Genomic DNA, 22,839 nt, shown 5'->3' with positions numbered 1-22,839 from the left:
GGACTTTGCTTCTCATTCTTAAGTTCTTTGATTTAGTGAGCAGTAACAGTAAGCTTGTGGAATGGTTAGTTCAATGAGAAATGTATAGATGCTATGACTGGGTTTTAACACCTCAGGAACCAAATTGAACCAGGTTGTCTCTGTCGTGACCCAGTATTCACATTGCGAAAAATAATCGTCAAAATACAATCTGGAAAACTATTTTTAATGCTATATTGATATTAAATGTAGCAATTATATGATAAGTGAACAACATTCCCACCTCATTCATTGTCAATAATTACATTTTGCCCATATTCATGTTAATAATCTCACTGGCTTGAGACCACAAAATCAACCAAAATACTGCTGCTGATAGCTCTTTATTGAAAATACTGTGATTGAAGAAAAATGGTTGAGATTATTTTAAAAAGTTGAGTTCATGATCATTTCAACACACTTTCTACCTGATTGAAGTGGTTTAAGTTCAGACTGGAGTAAATGGTGTGTAGATGACTGACTGTTGGGTGTTGTCATAATCCTGTCCTCCCTTAGAGCAGGTGACTCACCTCACTCTTCCCAGGGTCAGACAGGGACTGTTCATGTGTTGAGTCTGTCCTAGCTGAGTCATAGCCTTGGTGGATCCACCATACAAACACAGCATTCTCTGGGGGCTGGCCAGGGAAAAGATAATACTGTGGGTAGCCTGCAATATAGTCTCATACTGTATGTTTCCTAATAAGGCATGTCTATCTTCCTATCTTTTTCTTTGTGTTTTATGAGGTATCTCTGCTGTGGACAGTTTGGTCATAAATCTGGGTTTAAATGAAGTTGGGTGTGTTGTTGGAGTGAGTGTGGTCTGGGTGTGTTACACATGTCATCCTCCGCACCACTTACTGTGTGTGTGTTCGTGTTCTTGCCTGTGTGTATATATGTGTGTGTGTTTGTGTGTGTGTGGTCTGAGTGTGTTACACATGTCATCCTCCACACCACTGTCTTGTTAAGTATGTGGATGCCTCCAGATTCTACACCCTTTTCCAGAAGTACACACTTTCAGACTCCCTGTCATTGATTTAAAAGCATAGGGTTGGTGTAAGCATTGGCCATGTGAAAGTGTGCAAAGGACACTACGGTAGAAGCTTGTAGAATCGGGACTCAGCCTTAGTGTGTGTGTGTTCTCCAGGCGTGGCGTACTCCACCTCCATGAGAGCAGGGGGATCCAGGACCTGGGCATGCCTCGCTGGGAGCTGGTCCTCTGTCTGGTTGCTGTGGTCTTTCTTCTCTACTTCAGTCTCTGGAAGGGCGTCAAGTCCTCCGGCAAGGTACTGTTGACAAACTGTGCTGTACCCTAACGCTTAGGACAGCACACACTCCTACTGTAGTACAACACACTCCTACTGTAATATAACACACACACAACTACTGTAATACAACACACACTCCTACTGTAATACAACACACACTCCTACTGTAATACAACACACACTCCTCCTGTAATATAACACACACTCCTACTGTAGTACAACACACACTCCTACTGTAATATAACACACACTCCTACTGTAGTACAACACACACTCCTACTGTAATACAACACACACTCCTACTGTAGTACAACACACATTCCTACTGTAATATAACACACACTCCTACTGTAGTACAACACACACTCCTACTGTAATATAACACACACACAACTACTGTAATACAGCACACACTCCTACTGTAATACAACACACACTCCTGTAATATAACATACACTCCTACTGTAATACAACACACACTCCTACTGTAATATAACACACACTCCTACTGTAATACAACACACACTCCTACTGTAATATAACACACACTCCTACTGTAATACAACACACACTCCTACTGTAATATAACACACACTTCTACTGTAATATAACACACAATCCTACTGTAATACCACACTGCTACTGTAATATAACACACACTCCTACTGTAATACAACACACACTCCTACTGTAATATAACACACACTCCTACTGTAGTACAACACACACTCCTACAGTAATACAACACAAACTCCTGCTGTCATTCTGCCCTTGAGCAAGGCAGTTAACCCCGAAAAACAACTGCTCCCTGGGTGCCGACGACGTAGATTTTTACATTTTAATTTGACCTTTATTTTACTAGGCAAGTCAGTTAAGAACAAATTCTTATTTTCAATGACGGCCTAGGACCTAGGATTAAAGCAGTCCAAGCAACCTCTCTGATTCAGAGGGGTTGGGTTAAATGCGGAAGACACATTTCGGTATCCCCCTTCCATTTACCTAGTATAGCACTTACTCCTACTGTACACAAAATGACCTGTGGTTGTGCTACACTACAGTACCTTGAGAAATAAGATCTATAAACAGTAACCTGAGTGTGACAATAACCCGTCTCTGAGTTGACAGATCTAAGCCCTGTTTAGTACGGCTTGGTGCGTGAGTCTACACACATCAGAAAAAGAACATCTATATGTTGACCAAAGCTGACAGACCAGGGAGAATACAACAATTCACATGATGTCTGTATGTCATAGGACATGATCTCACAGCAATAATGAGTCATCTGTAATGTTATGTTGTCCAGGTGGTGTTTTGAACTCTACTGTTCACTCTTAGTAATAAAGGTGCTATCTAGAACAATAAGGGGTTCTTCGGCTGTCCACATAGTATAAGCCTTTGAAGAAATGTAGGTAGAACCCTTTTGGTTCCAGGTAGACGCTCTTATCCAGTGCGGCTTACAAATAGTGCCTTCATCTTAAGATAGCTAGGTGAGACAACCACATATCACAGTCGTAGCTTGTACATTTTCCCTCAGTAAAGTAGCTATCAGCAAAATCAGTGATGGTAGGAAAAGACAGGTGCAGGCAGTCATGTATCTAATCTTCTGTGTTGTGTTGTTGTGTTGTGTCCAGGTGGTGTATTGAACACTACTGTTGTCATGTATCTAATGTTCTGTGTTGTGTTGTTGTGTTGTGTCCAGGTGGTGTATTGAACACTACTGTTGTCATGTATCTAATGTTCTGTGTTGTGTTGTTGTGTTGTGTCCAGGTGGTGTATTGAACACTACTGTTGTCATGTATCTAATGTTCTGTGTTGTGTTGTGTCCAGGTGGTGTATTGAACACTACTGTTGTCATGTATCTAATGTTCTGTGTTGTTGTGTTGTGTCCAGGTGGTGTATTGAACACTACTGTTGTCATGTAGCTAATGTTCTGTGTTGTGTTGTGTTGTGTCCAGGTGGTGTATATCACGGCCACCATGCCCTATGTGGTGCTGTTCGTCCTGCTGATCAGAGGCATCACTCTGCCAGGGGCTATGGACGGCATACGGGCCTACCTCCACATCGACTTTAAACAACTCAACGACCCCAAGGTCAGACAGGTCTTTAGAGTATAATACAGTGTGTTACTGAAATTAGGGATGCAATATTTCCAATAACTTACAAAATTCCCAGGATCCCGGAATCAAGAGAGAATTAACTAGAAATCCGGGATCCACCGAACAAGGTTTCTTAAAACCTGGGAATTTTGGAAAAGATACAAGAATTTGTAAACCCATTTACTGAGAGACACAGCCTCAGAGTGCAGGACAGTGTTACTGCTAGAGCTCCCATAGTCACGTCCAATATGGAAATACATGTAATGAACTCATTTAGAAACCACAACATGTGTTAGCTGTTTTAGTAAACAAAGTGGAGGGGAAAAAGATAGGAATAAAATATGCCATATTCAATATAAAACGCAGTAAATGAACGGTAAGGAGCTTTTTTTGAAAACATGGCCAAGGAATCATATCAGAGACGAGATTATTTAGAGCCAATAGTCAGTAGATAGTCAGTACTCAGGAGAGATTCTGTCAAATGTAGTGCTCTTCTCTGTATCGTATTGTAATGCCATGGGCTCTTTGAGGACAAATATTTAATATTTTTTTAAGGAGTGGGGCAGTTTCTTAATTTCTTCGCTTGATTGAAGAGATAGTAAAGTGTTGGAAAGGTGAGGGGAAGGGTGAGTCAAAGGGCAGTGGGCCGGGGTCATAGGCCGTCCCCGCTGGATCACACAGGCCACGAGGACAAATCTTTGAGAGCAACACATAAAGTATCTTTCTATGTTCCTGCTGTAGGTGTGGATTGATGCTGCTACCCAGATCTTCTACTCATTGGGAGCTGGCTTTGGAGTGCTCATTGCATTTGCCAGCTACAATAAATTTGACAACAACTGTTACAGGTAAGACGTATCACTGTGTTGATATCACCGTGCTGTCCTCAGTGCTTCTCTATCATGACCTTACAAGGCTTACATGACCTCCTATAACCCGTAACCAGGCAACGAGATATAACAGATCCTGTGCTCAGTTTAGTTCTCTTTAGGTTTGTCTTTCCTGTTTTAACTGGACAGAAAGGTGATGTGTATCAGGCCAGTGGACCTTCTGGCTTGGAGCTAACAGGATAAGTGCAGGCCATGCTAGGCCAGATGATGGCTATAGCCATAGGCAGTGTTACCTTCCCTGCCATTCTGTCTTCCTCTAAACCCCTCACAGAGAAACAGACATTAGACTGTGGGGTCTGCTGATCCTTGTCATCACTAATAGGTTCCTGTGAAAGTAGAGAGGTGGGTGCCAGTATCAGACCCATTCCGCTTTAAAAAACATGTGTGTAGATATATGGTCTCTTTTGTATTCCAGTTGTGTTTGTGTATGTATAGGTCAGTAGGTGTCTCGCTGGCTGCAGTGGTAACAGGACAGTAATGTTTGTCCATGGACCATTGTCCACCCATTCTATAGACCAATTTCCCGGCAGCATCATGAAAAGTTGCATGCGCAGGTTCGCACCAGATAATGGGCTTGTTTACATTGAAGTGACCACATCCAACTTCAGACGGAGCTCATGTATTCAGATGGTTATCATCTACAACATCACAGATGTCATCAGAGGATTGTTTACGTAGCAAACTATCATGCCAGCAAGACAAGGTAAAATATCACAAATAGAGCTAGATAAAGAGAAGAAGAATATACTTGTTGAACACAGCTAATTAGCTATAGCCATCAGTCATGTGTGTTTTTATGGTCATCACTCACTCACTGCTAAGTTTGTCAAGGTGTATATCTATCTGCTACAAATCTGTAGCAAACGTTATGAATTTCCCACCTAAGAAACATGGTTCTCAGAACAGTATTTGCTAACTGGGTGTCCTGCATCATTCACAGAACATTGTGGGAAGGTTGTATGCAAAATTACTATAGGACAACCATGCTCTCACCAAGCTCTAGGAAACATATGGTTCTCAGAATGTTATGTGTCAGCTGGGTAGTGTTATTATATGTAGTGTGACGCTGTACAGCCAATTGAATTTCCCACTCTTATAGATTACTTGTCCTGATCTAAACACCCCCCCCCCCCCCAACACAGCTGAAGGCCTCGTGTGCTCAGCTGGGCCATATTTGGGAGCTGAGAGGCTGAATGAGGACTTGTGAAAGTTGGCTGTTACATCCGTAAATATTCTCAAATGACATCTGAATGGCTAGCAGCTGGTTGTATTATTCTCCATATTGTACACAGATGGGATGGTTGAGGTCAGACTGTGGTCCATGTTCTCTCTGTCTGTCTGCTGACTGATTGTGAGTTGATGTCTGCTGACTGATCGTGAGTTGATGTCTGCTGACTGAACGTGGGTTGATGTCTGCTGACTGATCGTGAGTTGATGTCTGCTGACTGAATGTGGGTTGATGTCTGCTGACTGATCGTGGGTTACTGTCCACAAACAGTCTTCAGGCTTTCACCTAGTTTGATTTCCAGATGGGCCTCAAAGGCTCTCAAACAACATCCAGTCCCTCTGGCATCAAAATGGCTCATTAAAACCAACACAAAATTAATCTCTTTAAAGGGGCAATCAGCAGTTGATGCATCCATTTTTGGACATATTAATTCATGATATGTACTCATTGATTCTTGAAGAATATAACTTATAAATGCCTCATGAGCTTAGTTCAACTGTCTTACTCCATCAGAACCCAAAATATAAGCTTTGTTTTACTCTAAAGTTTGTAAACAAAGTAAATGTAAACAAACACTATATAGCCTCAAAGCATGGTTTACACTATACATTTGATATCATGGATGGTCAGTCCTTGAATCCATAGCTCTGTCTATGAATTTGAGAGAGGTAAAATTTCTCCAGCCACATCCCACCAGCTTCTTACCGAAACAGTGGTGGATCACAGTACACAAGTCTCAAAATCATACAATAAACAAACGCACATAGTAAAAAATCCAAGCGTCTGCAAAGAAAGAAAACACACCTCTTTTAACAGGGACACACCCGTGAAATAATAAGACACACCTGAGTCCAATAAAAGTCTCTAGGGCGGTCTCTGCTGCCCTCTGGTGCCAGGAGGAACCATGACAGTACCCTCCCTCTAGCAGTGGCTCCATCCGTGGAGCCATGACGACCACCACGTAGTTGTTTGAAGTCTCTAACAAGACCCAGATCCAGGATGTCAAGTCTCAAGTCAAGTCTCAAGTCCTAAACTTTGAGTTTCGAGTCCGAAACAAGTCATAATGTGCTCTTCACCAAATGTAATACCATTTCATATTTTTAACAGGAGTAATAGTTAGTATATTACATTTACGGAAATCATGAATGCTTTTAAAAATATCTATATATTTATTACTTTCTAAATAAACTTGATATTTTCATGTAAATACATGGGTAGACATGAGAAAGACCCCCCAAATAGTGATCGAGGGTCACTATGGGGCGCAATGGGGTGATGTAGGCTTGTACAAAATCGCCCAACCTTAACACACACACACACACACACTCTCTCTCTGTGTGGTTACAGTAGGCTAACGTATGTCAATGGTTTTAGAAACAGCAGTAACATCAGGCAGGATTTAGGCTACCAACTGGCTAACGAGCTGTAGATCAATCTTGGGTGCAATGATCACGTTCCCGCACTGACTGACTGTGTGGAGGCTCATTGATTTAATGTTACGTTAGCCTACATGCTACACTAGTAAAGTTATAAATTATATAGCTGTCGGCTATATTAGCCACGACTTACCGTTCTTTGTGCAGCTTCAAATGTTGAACAAAGTTGGAAGTTGTTGCGCCTCCGTCTGTAATTTTCTTCATGCATGTTTTGCAAGTTGCAATCCGTTTTTTGTTGATACAGGGTCGTCTTTATATCCGAAAATAATGATTTCCAAGGGCTCCATCTGAATTCACCTGCCGATGTTCCTCTGTACTGCCACGCACAACTTTTTCTCAGCTGGGACAATTTGATTGGCTGCTGTCAAATTCAAACTGTAATCCGTTAAATGAAGAGTTGATGCGCTGCACACTTTTTTTAATAACATAATTTTTTATATTTGGAATTGGGGATGGTATCAAGTCAGGTCAAGTCAAAAGGCTAAAGTCCAAGGCAAGTCACGAGTCATCAGTGTTAAAGTCAAAGTCGAGTTCCAAGTCATCACATTTGTGACTCGAGTCTGATATCGACAGAAACATGGCAAACGTTGTTTAGAATCAATCTTCAAGGTGTTTTTCACATATCTATTCGATAATCTATCAGTGGTGGCAGTTGGCTTCTCATCAGAAGCAAACGGAAAAATACTGCAGCTGGAGATTACGCAATAATTGCGACGGAGGACACCAAGCGACCACCTGGTAGATGTAGTCTCTTATCGTCAATCTTCCAATGATATGCCTACAAATACGTCACAATGCTGTCGACACCTTGGGGAAGCGACAGAAAGCCTAAGCTCATTCGTGGCCCATTCACAGCCATATAAGGAGTCATTGGCATGAGGCGGTTTCAAAAAATGCGGCACTTCCTGATTTTCTGTAACATCAGTTCTGTGGCACTCACAGACAATATCTTTGCAGTTTTGGAAACGTCAGAGTGTTTTCTTTCCTAAGCTGTCAATTATATGCATAGTCGAGCATCTTTTCGTGACAAAATATCTTGTTTAAAATGGGAACGTTTTTCATCCAAAAATTCAAATAGCGCCCCCTATATCCAAGAAGTTAAAAGCAGTCTTCCATTCATCTCCCTCCCTGATTCTCACCAGATTGTAAGCGTTGCGGAGGTCTAGTTTGGTGAAGAATTGGGCCCATGACCAACTCCAATGCGGAGGACATCAGGGATAGGGGGTAACAATTCCTGATTGTAATCTGGTTCAGCCCTCTGGTTCAGCCCTCTCGATGCAGTGATGCAGGCCTCCATCCTTCTTACATCCACCAGCAGGGGATGTAGAGGGGCGATTGAAACCTGCCTTCTGCGATTCCCGGATGTAATTGTCCATGACTGCTGCTCCAGGGGTCGAGAGGGAATACAGACAACCCCAGGGAGCCTTCATGCATGCGCCTGTCACACTCCTGTGGGCTCAGACGTGTGCGACCCAGCTGCATGGGATCCTCCATGCTGGGCTCGGTGGCATTGGGGTGCTCAGGAAACTGGAATGGTGGCGTGGTGTCCAAAGGGTGCTGTCTCCCCCGTTCCCGGGTGTCACTCCTGATTGCCAGTGTTTTCAGGGACTCGATGTCCTCTCCCAGTTCCCGAGTGGGAAGCTCATCTTTGATGGAGTTAGACAGACCCTGGTGGAAAGCGGTACCCAGTGCCTCCATATTCCACCCACTCTCGGCGGAGAGGATGAGGAACTCAATGGCCCCTTGGCAGAGGTTGAACAGTTGGCTGGCCACTTCTCGTCCGGCAGACTGGGTGGTTGAAGACTCATTGTAGCTTGGCAGTGAAGGCTACTACGGCTCTGCAAGATGGTAGCTGCTGTTCCCACACCGCCATTGCCCACGCCAGAGCCTTGCCCGAGAGTAGAGTGATGATGTAGGTGATCATGGCCCGATCGGTGTGGAACGAGGAGGACTGTAGCCCAAACACCAGAGTACACTGAGTGAGAAACCCCTTGCATCCTCCCGGGTGACCGTCATACCGCTCAGGGGTGCAGGTTCCCTGGGGGAACCACAATGACGTCTGTAGCACTGGGCGATGAGACCTGGGCATTGGCTCCTCCTGGGATGGGGGCGTGCCATGGTTGGAGGGACTCGTGGATTTGGGAGAGCTGTTCTTGCTGCCATCCTAACAGTGTTCCTTGGTGGGCTTCCACATTCCGGATCTGGGAGATCTCTGCTGGGTCCATGTTGTGGCAGAAGCTTGCTGTGATGTGGTGAGGTTGAACCCAGGGCTTGGTGGTGGGGTGGGGGGTTACGGCCCCTTCGGTATTCTGTCTTCTAATACCTTGACAAGACCCTCAAGACAAGACCCAAGATATGGTTCCAATAAAAATGTTGGTTTAGAAGCAACAGGAAGTCCAATAGTCGAAGTGTTAATATGGTGGGTTTATTATTGTTCTAAAACCTGTCCTGGTACTATCATGGTAGCTTTATTTTTCTAAACATGTTTTATGTGTGTGTGTTCTCTTCCCAACAGGGATGCTATCCTGACCAGTACAGTGAACTGTGTCACCAGCTTCTTTTCAGGTTTCGCCATTTTCTCTGTGCTCGGCTACATGGCCCACAAACACGGAGTCAGGATAGAGGACGTGGCCACTGAAGGTGAAAGGAACCCTACTAGACATGCATGCACGCACACACACACACACACACACACACACACACACACACACACACACACACACACACACACACACACACACACACACACACACACACACACACACACACACACAGGCAAGAACACGAACACACACACAGTAAGTGGTGCGGAGGATGACATACATAACACACCCAGACCACACACTCCACCAACACATCCAACTTCATTTAGACCCAGATTGATGACCAAACTGTCCACAGCAGAGATACCTCATAAAACACAAAGAAAAAGATAGGAAGATAGACATGCCTTATTAGGAAACATAGAGTATGAGACTATATTGCAGGCTACCCACAGTATTATCTTTTCCCTGGCCAGCCCCCAGAGAATGCTGTGTTTGTATGGTGGATCCACCAAGGCTATGACTCAGCTAGGACAGACTCAACACATGAACAGTCCCTGTCTGACCCTGAGAAGAGTGAGGGGAGTCACCTGCTCTAAGGGAGGACATGATTCTAAAAACACCCAACAGTCAGTCATCTACACACCATTTAGAGAGTTTCAAACCCAGTCAAAACATATCAATTCATCATAGAACTAAACATTCCTCAAGATTACTGTTACTGCTCACTAAATCAAACAACCTAAAGAAAATATTCACCCATTTTGAATGTTACATCGTTTTTGTGCATCTATAAGCGATTTCATGTTTTCATGTGTATCTGAGCTACTGCCATTCAAGCAGGCAGATATACAGCCGGTATGACCAGTGATGCTGAAGTCGTCATACCGGCTGTATTTCTGCCTGCTCGTACGTCAATAGCTCAGATACACATGAAAACATGAAATGATCCCAGGAATCGATCAAACATCGCTCACAAAAATGATATAACATTCAAAATGGGTGAATCATCCCTTTAAGAATGAGCAGCAACGTGCAATGCTTTCAATATAATTGATTGCAACAGAAGCTGAAAGGCTATGGGGTTCAGATGGAATTGAAATACCAGAGAACATTTCAAACTGTTTTTTTAAGGGAAACAGTTTCCAAGAAGTCACATAAATACTGGCCTGCTGTGGAGAGGGGTTGGCAGACATACAAAAAGAATGGGATCTGTTAAAAATCTGCTATGCTTTCAAGTTCTTCTGTTTTCTACTTTCCACTGTCTCTAGCTGTCTGTCATTTCTTTGTCATCTTGTGTCCTCACTTCTGTCTTTCTCCATCCGCTCCTCCTTCTTTCACTTTCCTTTCCATTGATAAATCATCTCTTATGGGTCAAGCTCAGGACAAGGAAGTTATATATCAACATCCCACCCAACAATATACTGTTTTATTTCAGCATCCCACCAAACAAGGCACCATTTTATAGACTGATGGTAATCAGTTGGCTCTGGTATGTCCTATCACAAGTGTCTCTATCTGTGTATCTTTGTGTGAGTGCAGGTGCAGGACTGGTGTTCATCATCTATCCTGAGGCCATCTCCACCCTGCCTGGATCTACCTTCTGGGCCATAGTATTCTTCATCATGCTGCTGACTCTGGGCATCGACAGCTCTGTGAGTTACTGGCCCTCCTCAGGGTTGAATGACTGCATGCTATGTCCCACCACAGGGCACTGACCTTTTGTTTCTATCTTATGGTGGGTGTAGTGGCTTCCTTTCCTCTTCACCATAGCCACTGCCCAAGCCTGAAGCAGGGTTGTTTTGTACACATACAGTCCACACAAGGTTTTCAAACGGCCAAACATTCAATGAGATTCAGGGATATGGTGCAATTTTTTGTAAAATTCTTCTTATATCTAACAAACAAATGATTCTCCAATCAACTTAAAGCATAGATTACTTGATATGGAAATACATAATATGATCTGTCTGTATGTCTGTATGGTCAAAAAACTATACCGCTCCCGCATCTAGCGGGTTTATAGTATGTGAAGATTAGAATACTATTTAATCTCCTCCAGTCTATCTATCTATATCTGTCTCTCTATCTCTCTCTCTTCTCTCTCCCTCTTCTGTCTATCTCTGTCTCTGTCTCCCTCTTTCTCTGTCTCTCCCTGTCTCGCTCTCTCTCTGTCTCTCTCTCTCTCTGTTTCTCCCTGTCTCGCTCTCTCTCGGTCTCTGTCTCCCTCTTTCTCTGTCTCTCCCTGTCTCGCTCTCTCTCGGTCTCTGTCTCTCCCTGTCTCGCTCTCTCTCTATCTGTCCCTCTGTCTCTATCTCTCTCTCTTTCTCTCTCTGTCCCTCTCTCTGTCTCTCTCTTTCTCTGTCTCTCTCTGTCCCTCTTGCTGTCCCTCGCTCTGTCTCTCTCTGCATTATTCTACTTTCCCATGGTTGCAGTGAGTGCTCTAGGTATTGTCTAGACTAGCAGCAGTGTGGGAAGGCAGTTGTTTTGACTGTTACCCAATAACCATGAAGCATGAGGTGGAAAATCACATGCACCGCAACCTGAAACACAGGAAAACTTTGTTCACAGAGATTTACATTTTTCCTCATTCAATTTCTCAGTTACACAAGGTTATCATTTACTATAAATGAAGAGAGAAAGGAAATTCCACAGCAGGGGAACATTTTCTTTTACAGTAGTAGTCATGCCCAATGTAGCACTGTACTAAGAAAGCTAGGTCTGATCATTTATATTCTAGGCCAAAGGTATTATGTTTGGGTGCGAAGACTGTGTTATTCTGTTACATTGCTGCTGTAGGCACTACGGTTTATGTGTTTGTGCCACTGAATCACTGTCTGTCTGTCTGTCTGTCTGTCTGTCTGTCTGTCTGTCTGTCTGTCTGTCTGTCTGTCTGTCTGTCTGTCTGTCTGTCTGTCTGTCTGTCTGTCTGTCTGTCTGTCTGTCTGTCTGTCTGTCTGTCTGTCTGTCTGTCTGTCTGTCTGTCTGTCTGTCTGTCTGTCTGTCTGTCTGTCTGTCTTCTAGATGGGCGGTATGGAGGCAGTCATCACAGGACTGTCGGACGACTTCAAGATCCTGAAGAAGAACAGGAAGCTGTTCACCTTCGCCACGGCATTCGGAACCTTCCTTGTCGCGCTCTTCTGCATCACTAATGTGAGGTCACTTCCCATATGATTTCCATAGTTGTCATATGACTGCATAAATCAAACCAAAGAGACACAAGATAGAGTGTGCCTCTATGATTTAGGTAGATCAGTCACAGGAAAGACAGAAAAGGGAAACCCCTGTCCAACCATGTGACGTGTTGTTATTGACTGACTGGATAAGCTCTGTGCTTCATGTTTATCCTTGTCAGCTCACAGTAGTTAACTGCAGCCAGGTTGCCCTCAGTAACATCTGCAACAACCTTTTGTCATTGTGTCTCTGTATCTGTCTCTCTCTCTCTGTCTGTCTGTCAGGGAGGTATATATGTGCTGACTTTGTTGGATAACTACGCGGCAGGGACCTCCATCTTGTTTGGGGTGCTGATTGAGGCCATTGGGGTGTCCTGGTTCTACGGTATGTATAATCGGTTCCCCTTAGCCTAGTACAGAGGCACATACTAATTCTGACTTCTTACTGTGGTGAACCTGCTTATCTACTGTACCTTTCCTCATCCTCTTCTGTTGTTCATTAGAGCCCAGCCCTTTGGTCTGTCCATCCCTCCATTACCCCACCCTCCATCACACCCTGCCCACAGTTGCCCTCTCCTGGCCTGCCCTCTCCTCTGCTAGGCTTTCTCAACCTCCCTAACTCCCTGGCATCTTCACTACCCAGGCCCTGCAGCTACACCTGACATTTACTGGCAGTGTAGAGACACCGTGGTTCCCTTCCTTAGACCTCCACTGTTAACCCCCTTTCTCCATCTCTCCCAGTACTCCTCTTTCCATTTCTCCATACACTCCCTCCCTCCTCTTAACCTCTAGACTGCCTCTCTTCACTAATAGATCTCCATCTCTCCCAATACTCCTCTTTCTATTTCTCCATATACTCCCTCCCTCCTCGTATCTTCTAGACTGCCTCTCTTCACTAATATATTTCCATCTCTCCCAATACTCCTCGTTCCATTTCTCCATACACTCCCTCCCTCCTCTTATCTTCTAGACTGCCTCTCTTCACTAATTGATCTCCATCTCTCCCAATACTCCTCGTTCCATTTCTCCATATACTCCCTCCCTCCTCTTATCTTCTAGACTGCCTCTCTTCACTAATTGATCTCCATCTCTCCCAATACTCCTCGTTCCATTTCTCCATATACTCCCTCCCTCCTCGTATCTTCTAGACTGCCTCTCTTCACTAATATATCTCCATCTCTCCCAATACTCCTCGTTCCATTTCTCCATATACTCCCTCCCTCCTCTTATCTTCTAGACTGCCTCTCTTCACTAATAGATCTCCATCTCTCTGCGTGAGGGAGAGTAGTGAATGATTATATGGTGTGTGAACAGTTGTATGCAGTCTGTTTAGTGTTTTATGTATTGCACAGAGATAATACTGTACGTCGACAAGATGATTTGTGGTTTATCTTTAACCTACAGCCCATCAATGTACACCATGATTTATAGTCAGCATTAACTGTTGAAACTGAACCTCAAGAGGAGGTGAGACAGACAGAGCACGCCAGATGCTGAGCTCTTCTAGGGAGGAGATAAAAGGAGAGGGTCTTCTTGTAGATGTTAACAGGCCTGGGCTGTCCTGATAAAGAAACATTATGCCCAAGCTATAGAAACATCATGTTTGTGTACCGAATGGCACCGTATTCCCTATATAGTGTACTACTTTTGGTCAAAAGTAGTGCACTATATAGTGCCGTTTGGGACACAGTCCATCTCCTTATAGGCGGACTTAACCTTGTGTGAAATTATAATATAACAGACTTGGAAGGCTCAGAGACTTTTATGAAACAGATATCATTGAGCTGCATTTTTACTGCTGTGTGAACTCATAACTATACAAGAGTTGTGTGCCATGAAGCTCTTTCTCAGCCAATGCTCCACCTGTTATGTATGGAAATTGTTGAGAGGAGCATTAGTTCTCCTGTGAACTTGAGACATCAGAAGCAAAGCGGACTGTGGGTCTGACCTGGGTGAAAATAGTATTTGTTTTCTTTCAAGTACGTTGAGTGTTTGATTCAACCTTCCCATAGTACCAGATGGGCAGGGTTTATACTTTCGGGACTATTGGTTGTACTGCACCGGGCAAGCTCAATCAATCAAGCTCAGCTTTAGTGTTTGTAAGGAAACAAGTACTATTTGAACCCAGATCTGCAGTGGGTTTATGGGTCTGGTTCTGTGTGCGTGAGTTCAAGCCCTGGTCTTCTGCCCTGTGTTTCCTCTCCAGGCGTGGACCGCTTCAGTGAGGATATCGAGCGCATGATGGGCTTCAAGCCAGGTCTCTACTGGAGGCTGTGCTGGAAGTTTGTCAGCCCCACCTTCCTACTGGTGAGACCCCCCGGGTGGGGGGGGGGGTCAAGAAAGGGCTGGTTGGGGGACTGGGGTGGGGTGGAAGCCTTTGGCATGGTGCTGGGAGTAGGGATGGGAGGGCAAAGTACCTGACACAAGCCTAAGGTATGAAACAAATTGTAGGAATCATGATCTATGGTATGTCATTGTGCTTGAAGGAAGAAATGAGGAAATTCACAACAGAGGTTTCTTAATTGTTACTGGCTGCTATATACTGTACTATAGTCTTTTTAAACTCCTATTATGTGCCGGCAATTTGGAATTTGCCACAGGAAATATGTTTTCCTGTTATGTTTTTATAAAGGTTGTTCGCCTCCATGTTAGAAGTACTGTATTTCCAAGAATAGATTAGCATCACATGAACTCTGCATGAAAATGGATTAAACTACAATAGAACTACATTTGAACATCTTGGCCATACTGTTATAATCTCAACCAGGCACAGCCAGAAGAGGACTGGGCCCCCTCAGAGCCTGGTTCCTCTGTAGGTTTCTTCCTAGGTTCCTGCCTTTCTAGGGAGTTTTTCCTAGCCACAGTGCTTCTACATCTGCATTGCTTGCTGTTTGGGGTTTTAGGCTGGGTTTCTGTACAGCACTTTGTGACATCGGCTGATGTTAAAAGGGCTTTATAAATACATTTGATTGATTGATTGAACTACAACTTACTGAACATATTGATTTACAGAATGTTCAGTGCTCTAGGAATTAGTTAAGGATGTGTAGGTCTCTATATTTTATAATATTAGAAATATGCTATGTCAATGAAGCACAGATAGTGTATGGGCTTGTATAGATAGGTCAAAAGCTAATTGTCTTGGTAGGAAATGATGCTATTCCCATAATGCTTTTATATTGATTATGATCAGTCATAAGTCAATATTCTTCCTTCCAGATGGGAAGTTTATATGTTTTATATGGCAAACAGGAAATAAAAAGAGCAGAGGAAGATTGAAAGCCAGGACAAGAGGTAGATTAGATTGTAAGCCACTATATCACCGTGATCTTTAAACCTTATGTCTGAGGGGAGCTATCATTGTTTCGTTTTAACGTGTCGTGTATGCTACCATGGTTCTGCTAGCCTTACCTCCAGAAGCAAGGCAGAAACAGCAGATGTCAGGAAGATAGCACGCATCTTTGGCTGTTGCATAGATGGCATTTGTAGAAGAAGGACATAGAAGAATGTTGTTGGCCTTTGATATTCAGTTGGAGACGAGGAAGAGACATTTCCCTGACCTTCCAGTGTTGTATTATAACTACTAGTGATGTTAGCTGCTCTCTGGGGCAACAGTTACAAAGCTACAGAGCTACAGTTCAGTGGTGATGGGCCTACAGTCTCTAGTCTACAGCAGCCTGGTGAACCAGAGTACTTACAGTGAAAGTCTATTACAGTATGTTCAAACCCCAGAGGGAGCGACCATGCCCTAGTCTGTTCTATTCAACTCAATTTCATCTCTGCAATGCTTTAATTTTTTTGTCAAAATGAACAGTGGCAGAGTGGAGGAGGAGTATTCGTTATTTCTACAGAATCTCTGTTTGATGTCTCGTCGGGAATATTATAACCACTCTGTTGTTTTTTCTCCTCTTCATACTTTGTGGAGATAGCCAGCATCAAGGCCAAGCGGATCTGTTGTTCCTCCTGTCCTCTGTTGATATGGTGACCTAGCTAACCATTCTGTTGTTTCTCCTGTCCTCTTTTTATATGGCGACCTAGCTAACCCTTCTGTTGTTTCTCATGTCCTCTGTTGATATGGTGACCTAGCTAACGGTTCTGTTGTTCCTCCTGTCCTCTGTTTATATGGTGACCTAGCTAACCATTCTGTTGTTTCTCCTGTCCTCTGTTTATATGGTGACCTAGCTAACAGTTCTGTTGTTCCTCCTGTCCTCAGTTTATATGGTGACCTAGCTAACCGTTATTTTGTTTCTCCTGTCCTCTGTTGATATGGTGACCTAGCTAACCATTCTGTTGCTTCTCCTGTCCTCTGTTTATATGGTGACCTAGCTAACCGTTCTGTTGTTTCTCCTGTCCTCTGTTTATATGCTGACCTAGCTAACGGTTCTGTTGTTCCTCCTGTCCTCAGTTTATAAGGTGACCTAGCTAACCATTATTTTGTTTCTCCTGTCCTCTGTTTATATGGTGACCTAGCTAACCGTTCTGTTGTTTCTCCTGTCCTCTGTTGATATGGTGACCTAGCTAACCGTTCTGTTGTTTCTCCTGTCCTCAGTTTATATGGTGACCAAGCTAACCGTTCTGTTGTTTTGCCTGTCCCGTTTATATGGTGACCTAGCTAACCGTTCTGTTGTTCCTCCTGTCCTCTGTTGATATGGTGACCTAGCTAACGGTTCTGTTGTTTCTCCTGTCCTTAGTTTGTATGCTGACCTAGCTAACCATTATGCTGTTTCTCCTGTCCTTAGTTTGTATGCTGACCTAGCTAACCATTATGTTGTTTCTCCTGTCCTTAGTTTGTATGCTGACCTAGCTAACCATTATGCTGTTTCTCCTGTCCTTAGTTTGTATGCTGACCTAGCTAACCATTATGTTGTTTCTCTCCTCTCCCCAGGTCGTGGTGATAGCCAGCATCGTGACGTCCACGGGCCTGAGTTATGATGACTATGTCTTTCCTTCATGGTCCAATGTGATTGGCTGGGGGGTAGCTCTGTCCTCCATGATGTTTGTGCCCATCTACGCCATCTACAAGTTCCTCAGTATGCCAGGGACATTCAAACAGGTCAGTGGAAAAACAAATCCCTCTCATCTTCATAGTTGTTGTTTATATAATGTAAAGATAACCTTAGATTGATTTGATTTGATTTATTAGGATACCCATAAGCCAACGCCAACGGCGACAGCTAGTCTTACTGGGGTCCGACATATAACATAAAAGACATTACAGACAAAAGACTTTCAAATTTACATACATGAAAAAAACATTTTAACATGTAGTGTGTTAATGTTGGCAGGTACGGTATGTACTGTAGCTTGAAGTCATGTAGCTTGAATGCTGTGGTAAATAGCAACCTCTTATCTGTATCCCAGCGGTCAAAACTGGTTGAAATGCCATCCTTATAACCAGATTATGACGTAATTTCAACCAGGGTTGCCCCCCTGGGTTAGTATGTGTTTATTTTATGCAAAGATAATCTTAGATCAATGGCAGGCATTTAGCTTGGAGTCTTCACGGCTTGACATTGAACTGACTCATAAACTGACTTTTTCCTTTTCAATGGTTGATGGTTGATGATGTCAGTACTTTTGGGACGCTGGTTAGAGATCTTGAGGGTTCAAAGACTGAACAGTGTACAGTACAATCATAAAAACAACATTCCACAGCTTTGATTATCTTCCTGAGCAGTAAACAGTGTTACCTTGTGTTTTCTTACTCACTCCTCGTGGCATTTCCTTCTGATATCCTGGCAGTGTTTAGACTCCTTCCATGACTATCTCTCATGCTTTTCCTCCAGCTGAGATCACAGTCTATCATACTGTTATCACACCAAGTGCACTCAGTCAGATATGAGGATGGGGGCAATCTGGAAGAGACATCAGAGGTCATGCAGTACACACTGCAGTACAGTGTACATCCAGTCCAGCCTGATCACATCAGAATCAGAATGCTGTTCGACATATTTGAGCTATCTCGAAGTTCCTAATCTATAGAGGAAACGGTGGATCTATAGAATAAACTGTGACCATAGATTAAAGCGCTAGTTTATTCAAGATCATGTCTCTTGTGCTTGGGACAATGTGCATCTACACTCTTTGGATTCTGTTTTATGCAGTGTAAGACTGTGTTTATTGTAAGGTATGAGTTATGTACTGTAATGGTTTATTTTTCAGAGGATCGCCTACTGCATCACACCAGAACACGAACATCATCTGGTGGCGGAGGGAGCTACCATCAGACAGTTCACGGTGAGTACAGATGTTGGATCTTAATTTGAGCCAGTGTGCTAGAGCAGGAAAATAGTCCTGCAGCAACAGGACATTTGAATTATTATGTGTATTATAATGAATGGACATTTTCATAGGGGTTGATATATTTTTCATTATGGCAAATTAAGTCTGACATTTTAAAGTGAAAATGACAAACTTTAGAAACCTTTTTAAAACTCAATTTGATCACTCTTTTGTTGCTGACAATTTTCTTGCACAGCAGGAAATGCAATCTTGTAGTGTGTTTAAGGTTCTACATCTGTAAGGGCTGGAAAACATAGAGGTATAGTGGAGGTAGACAGAGTGATGACCAGAATGGAAAATAATGAATGAATGTGACCTCTAATGATGCTCCATACTGCATTGACAATGAAGCTTTATCAAATTCACCCTTTTCTATTTCAGCTCAAGCACTGGTTGGCTATCTGACAACCTGATGTCACCCAACCTTCCCCACTACTCACAATTCCGGGGTGTTGGAGTCATTGTGTTTCGACGGCAGATGTTCCTGCTGCTGAGCTTCCTGCTACTGGAGGATGGACAGGGATAACGCCATGCTCCTTTCTGCCTCTCTGTGTTCTGTTGGTTCTGACCCAACCTGCGACCTGCCATCGGCCCCTCATCTCCCTCTCTGTCGCGTGACTACAGATTCTCTCATCAACCTCTGCCTACAGAGTCAACTCAGTATCCTCCATGTTTTTGCTTTTGAAGTATCTTTTTATTGAAAACTTTTTACCACGTGACATCGTCATCGTCATCATTTTCTAAACGTATATACAACTCATAAGATGGAGACCTTCCATGCAGAGCATGTACAGGTGTTTTCTGTGTTCATGGACACAGTTATTGTTTTTCATATCATTTGTTTTTTTTACGATGACTGTTCTGTGTTCATTAGTTATACATGGGTTAGACACTTAAACAAGTCCAAAAGTACCAAATGACCACTTCTGTCATCATGTATGCTCTAGGCAGGGGGAGACAAACATGACTCGCATTGCTTTTTATCGTCTTGATTCTTTTCAAAGAGGCCCCTCAAGCTTTTAGGTGAACGAGAAAGGGAAGAAATCTAGTTTCATTGCCCTCTTTGTATGTCTGACTGAGTAGGTCCCCAGTCACTACTCTAGATAACAGCAGCTCAACTGTGTCAGTGCCTTATCAAGCTAGACACTTCAGAACCTGTCAATGTTTTCATTGGTCCATACAGAAAGGTAAATGCTTTCATTGGTCCATACAGAAAGGTTTTGCCCGACGACTCAGGAATCCTCCTGCAGATCAGAGCTCGTGGATGACAGATACACTTTATGGTTACCAACATACGTTATTAATTCAGTTTGAATGACAATGTCCTTTAGATATTCATCTTACAGCAGTAGAGGTTTTTCCCAGTTGCCTTCTCCATCTTTTGAAACCTACCTGAAACAGATCTGAAGCTTTTGTCACCTGCCTCACAGAAAAGGTAACAATTTATGTTGAGACTCAGAAGTGTTTTGTCTTGCAAGTGGTCGTCCTTATGCTTTACACATGGCCTTTACACAGAGTAGAGGTCTACATTGTCCTGCTATGGTTACTAATGGTACTGTGTGTACCAACTTTAATGTGTTGCATAGTACTAGCATCCTCTTCAGAGAGGCTTGTGCCCTTGATCCAATGATTTGCCTTCCGTGCTTGTGGATAAACACTAGTATTAAACAGTGGGGAAGACACAAAGGGAGGCTTTGATTAAATGAAGATGAATCCAGCACTTGAAAGAAGTCTTTAACAGAAGTACTTGTTTCAGTTTTCTATGGAGAGGTATGCACTCTTAGTGTTTTAGGGAACGTTTTCAGGCATGCAAGAAATGCCCTGTTTTATCAAAAGCTTAACTGACTTACAGCACTAACACAGGTAGACTCAACAAAACAAGTGATTTCTTTACTTTTTATATAATGTTCTCTGTGTTATGTTGCATCTTTCCAATGCATTGTTTTGTGGTCCATATGGGTGAGGGAAATCAGGAGCTTCTCCTTCAAAGAGTGTGTGTGTGTGTGTGTGTGTGTGTGTGTGTGTGTGTGTGTGTGTGTGTGTGTGTGTGTGTGTGTGTGTGTGTGTGTGTGTGTGTGTGTGTGTGTGTGTGTGTGTGTGTGTGTGTGGAAGGATAGCTAGTGTATTTTACGTTTGAAATGCCTCATTCATTGTACAATGAATGTTGTGTTAAATCATTTATGGTGTATTTATATGTTACATTGTCATATGTTGAAGCCTATTTTTGTCAAACTCGACTTAAAGAAAATCCACCACCAAGGAAGTGCCAAACTGTTCACCCCTTTTTTAGAGACGTTTTTGTCTTTCGTTCTGTTTCTCTTCTGTTTCTTTATTTATTCAAATGGAGTTGAAATGTAATTACATTTTTCTTATTGTGAAATAACATTAATGGCAGGAAGCAAGCCACACACAAAAATTATATTGTATGTGGAGTATAAGACATGGAAAAATATATAAATATATTCTTTTGTTATATATCTAATCTTGTATTTATCAAATGGTTTATAAACGAAACGTGAATGTAAAGTATTTTAAACGTAACTGTCCACTGTTACTGTTATATCATTGTGTTTGATGTAGGTAAGATGAATCTATTTACAGATGTGTTCTCCAGTGTAACCGGGGTAACTTTGCAACGTGAATGTAGAACCCTGGCATTACCTGAGCTACGTTTACAGAACACTGTGTACAATACAAAAGTCCTGTTGAACGTGAGTGACAACTATCTATGAAGAAGTCAAAATATGCACACTATTATAATAAAGAGTTCTTCTACACACACAGATGGGGTTATAAGCATTGATTTATTGTTGGAATGGGATTATAAGCTTCTGTGAATGGAATTGAATTCCCAGTCCATTGTGTTGTGTTAGAGAGGGTAGACTGTACAGTAGCCAGAGGATGAATGCATGGGGCTTAGATAATAAAGGAACCAGAAAGGGGGATGTTTGGAGCTCTCTGATGAGGTAAAGGGGATTCTTCTTCTGGAAGGGAGCAGATACATACGTTTCTCTCTCTCCCTCTGTCTCTCTCTCCCTCTGTCTCTCACTCTCTCTCCCTCTGTCTCTCACTCTCTCTCCCTCTGTCTCTCTCCCTCTGTCTCTCTCTCCCTCTGTCTCTCACTCTCTCTCCCTCTGTCTCTCACTCTCTCTCCCTCTGTCTCTCTCTCTCGCTCTCTCCCTCTGTCTCTTTCTCTCTCTCTCTCTCCCTATGTCTCTCACTCTCTCCCTCTGTCTCTCTCTCTCTCGCTCTCTCTCCCTCTGTCTCTTTCAATTCAATTCAATTCAAGGGCTTTATTGGCATGGGAAACATGTGTTAACATTGCCAAAGCAAGTGAGGTAGATAATATATAAAGTGAATATATAAAGTGAAATAAACAATACAAATTAACAGTAAACATTATACATACAGAAGTTTCAAAACAATAAAGACATTACAAATGTCATATTATATATATATACAGTTTTTTAACAATGTAAAAATGGTAAAGGACACAAGATAAAATAAATAAGCATAAATATGGGTTGTATTTACAATGGTGTATGTTCTTCACTGGTTGCCCTTTTCTCGTGGCAACAGGTCACAAATCTTGCTGCTGTGATGGCACACTGTGGAATTGTGGGAGTTTATCAAAATTGGATTTGTTTTCGAATTCTTTGTGGATCTGTGTAATCTGAGGGAAATATGTCTCTCTAATATGGTCATACATTGGGCAGGAGGTTAGGAAGTGCAGCTCAGTTTCCACCTCATTTTGTGGACAGTGAGCACATAGGCTGTCTTCTCTTGAGAGCCATGTCTGCCTACGGCGGCCTTTCTCAATAGCAAGGCTATGCTCGCTGAGTCTGTACATAGCTTTCCTTAATTTTGGGTCAGTCACAGTGGTCAGGTATTCTGCCGCTGTGTACTCTCTG

General features: G+C 42.9%; 1 protein-coding gene across 1 annotated transcript in view; it reads left to right on the top strand.

The window, feature by feature from the left end:
- LOC109880633 (sodium-dependent noradrenaline transporter) overlaps positions 1-21,711 on the top strand; it is a 49,992-nt gene extending 28,281 nt beyond the window's left edge. Inside the window, exons 5-15 of the mRNA XM_031814880.1 lie at positions 1,163-1,301; positions 3,239-3,373; positions 4,121-4,224; positions 9,446-9,570; positions 11,016-11,128; positions 12,498-12,626; positions 12,932-13,031; positions 14,853-14,953; positions 17,532-17,699; positions 18,809-18,883; positions 19,310-21,711. Coding sequence (XP_031670740.1) covers positions 1,163-1,301; positions 3,239-3,373; positions 4,121-4,224; positions 9,446-9,570; positions 11,016-11,128; positions 12,498-12,626; positions 12,932-13,031; positions 14,853-14,953; positions 17,532-17,699; positions 18,809-18,883; positions 19,310-19,333 — 1,213 coding nt within the window. The 3' untranslated portion in view covers positions 19,334-21,711. The remainder of the gene's footprint in view (positions 1-1,162; positions 1,302-3,238; positions 3,374-4,120; positions 4,225-9,445; positions 9,571-11,015; positions 11,129-12,497; positions 12,627-12,931; positions 13,032-14,852; positions 14,954-17,531; positions 17,700-18,808; positions 18,884-19,309) is intronic.
- Positions 21,712-22,839: the final 1,128 nt, after the last annotated feature.

The sequence above is a fragment of the Oncorhynchus kisutch genome, linkage group LG3 (genome assembly GCF_002021735.2).
Source record: "Oncorhynchus kisutch isolate 150728-3 linkage group LG3, Okis_V2, whole genome shotgun sequence".
NCBI lineage: Eukaryota > Metazoa > Chordata > Actinopteri > Salmoniformes > Salmonidae > Oncorhynchus > Oncorhynchus kisutch.
This window is presented reverse-complemented; position numbering and strand designations above follow the sequence as displayed.